The sequence below is a fragment of the Octopus bimaculoides genome, chromosome 11 (assembly GCF_001194135.2).
Source record: "Octopus bimaculoides isolate UCB-OBI-ISO-001 chromosome 11, ASM119413v2, whole genome shotgun sequence".
NCBI classification, from domain to species: domain Eukaryota; kingdom Metazoa; phylum Mollusca; class Cephalopoda; order Octopoda; family Octopodidae; genus Octopus; species Octopus bimaculoides.
In genome coordinates this window covers 49,081,478-49,083,965 of record NC_068991.1, presented here as the reverse complement: position 1 = coordinate 49,083,965, position 2,488 = coordinate 49,081,478, and the positions used below count along the sequence as shown (strand labels likewise).

Sequence of the window (2,488 nt, the reverse complement as noted above, 5' to 3'; positions counted from 1 at the left end):
TGAAATTTAGGGAGAGGGTGTAATCAATTACATTAATCCCAGTGCTCAACTAGTACTTATTTTATTGACCCTGAATGAATGAAAGGCAAAGCCAGCCTTGGCAGAATTTGAACTCAAAATATAAATACAAATGAAATGCTACTAAACATTTTGTCTGGCATGTTAACAATTTTGCCAGCACACCGCCTTAATAATAATAATAATGGTTTCAAATTTTGCCACAAGGCCATCAATTTCGTAGGAAGGGACTAGTTAATTACATCAACTCCAGTACTCAACTGGTACTTATAAAAAGGATGAAAGGTAAAGCCAAACTCAGCAGAATTTGACCTCAGAATGTAAGACGAAATGCCACGAAGCACTTTGCCAGGCATACTAACGGTTCTGCCAGCTAATATGTTTCTTATATAGATATTTTGTTGAAATTTTGTTGGGCGGGTTAAATAAATCTAGCACTTAACGGGCATTTATTTTATCAATTCCAGAGAGATAAAAGTCTAAATTGGTCCAAGAGAAATTTCAACTTGGACGTAAAGTGCACGAACAACTATAAGGCATTTCGTCCAATCTACCAATTCCATATAATAAGTAATGAAAAGAGAAAAAATTAAATGCACTTGTAATCAAGCTTGCGACAGGCTGAGGTGATATTTTAAGTAAACTGAAACTAGTACCAGTTGTATAAACAAAGTTTACGATGAATTGCCAGATGCATTAGAGGAATATTTCTCAAAGCGGAGTGCATGCTGGACTGGTGAGGTGTGGCAATACTTTTGTAGAAGGTGGATTATTTCAGAATGGGACGTAAGTAACAAGTAAACAAAACTTACAGTAAAGTTTTGATTAAAACTTCTATTGAATAACATAGTAGATGTCATATACTTTGCTCAAGGTTCGGGTTGGAGTGTACGAAGCGGTGTATCGGACAAAAAAAAAAAAAAAATGTTGAGAAACACTGCATTGGAGTGTAGGACAAAATACGTCGCGATATTTATACTAACTCTCTATGATCTGAGTGTGGGTGGCAAACTTACTACGTCGTCTGGTTTAGCACCATCACCTAGTCTTCGGGTGTCTTTAATAGATTTCACTCTTTTGCAAGCACCAGATCCCCGGGTTGTGAACTTTCTCCCTTCCTACTAGAGTCTTAGTGTGTGGGAATTTTATCGGCACTGTCGTTCCTTCACTCTTTGAGTAAGCGATAGGAGAAAATGTATGAACAAGGATTAAAAAAAAAACCGTAATTTTAGGGGTGTCTTACGTTACATACACAGTATCCCAAACAATTAGGTCCATTTTATTAAGTATTTCAGTCATATATATATATGGTGATGTTTCGTCTTTGGTAGCACTAAAGACGAAACATCTCTCTGTCTGTCTTTCTCTACATATAAGAAATCCCTGTAGCGAGCTGTTAGTTAAAAGTTTACGACTATAGCAGTCAACCAACAGCCATTAGTTAACTCATAAAAAGAACATAACTAAACGACAGTCTGAACAGGAAGGAGAAACTTTTTTTTGCTAAATTAGTCCATTTTAGTGTGGCTAATTAACTTACTTGGTCTCCGTGAAAATCCACGTCAGCCATGTTTACGAAGGAAGTTTATGTTTACGTAAGTACGCATGCGTTAAACTTCATCGTAAACTTTTGACGCATCTAACAGGTTTCTCGATCTGCTAAAAACAGCAGCCAAAAACCCCATTCACATTGTACTTCTGATATACCTAAATTAGTTACTCAGGCATTGAACTGGCAGAATCATTAAAGTGTTGGACTAAAGGTTTAGCGGTATTTATTCCACCCTCCCTTTCATCAGGAGGCTCTCTAAAGGGTTATAAACATACCTTCCTGACTAAAACACATACATACATACATACGTGCTCATATACGCATATGTATGTGTATGTATTTATATGTGCGTGTATATATATAAATATATTCTTTTTTTTTTTACTTGTTTCAGTCATTTGGATGTGGCCATGCTGGAGCACCACCTTACCTTAAAAGGTTTTAGTCGAACAAATCAAACCCAGAACTTTTTTTTAAAGCCTAATACTCATTCTATCGTTCTTTTACCGAACCGCTGGATTACGGGGACGTAAACACAACAACACCTGGTAGCAAAGCGGTTATGGGGTCACACACACACACACACACACACACACACACACACACGCACACACGCACATACATACACACACACACACGCACACACGTACATACACACACACAAACACACACACATACACACACACACACATCAACACACACACACACACACACGTTGTGTATATGTACACATATGCAAATGCGTGTGTGTATATATACATATATTGTGTGCGTGTGTGCGTGTATGTACATGTGTGGGTTTGTCTGTCTGTCTGTCTGTCTATGTATGTATGTATGTATGCATCTATCTATCTATCTATCTATTATCCATCTATCTATGCATGTATGTGTGTGTATATATGTGTGTGTATTTATACA

General features: G+C 37.2%; 1 protein-coding gene across 1 annotated transcript in view; it reads right to left on the bottom strand.

Moving 5' to 3' along the window:
- The window catches only part of LOC106880751 (protein YIPF6), a 16,027-nt gene extending 14,412 nt beyond the window's left edge, over positions 1 to 1,615 (bottom strand). Inside the window, exon 1 of the mRNA XM_014930848.2 lies at positions 1,559 to 1,615. Coding sequence (XP_014786334.1) covers positions 1,559 to 1,588 — 30 coding nt within the window. The 5' untranslated portion in view covers positions 1,589 to 1,615. The remainder of the gene's footprint in view (positions 1 to 1,558) is intronic.
- Positions 1,616 to 2,488: the final 873 nt, after the last annotated feature.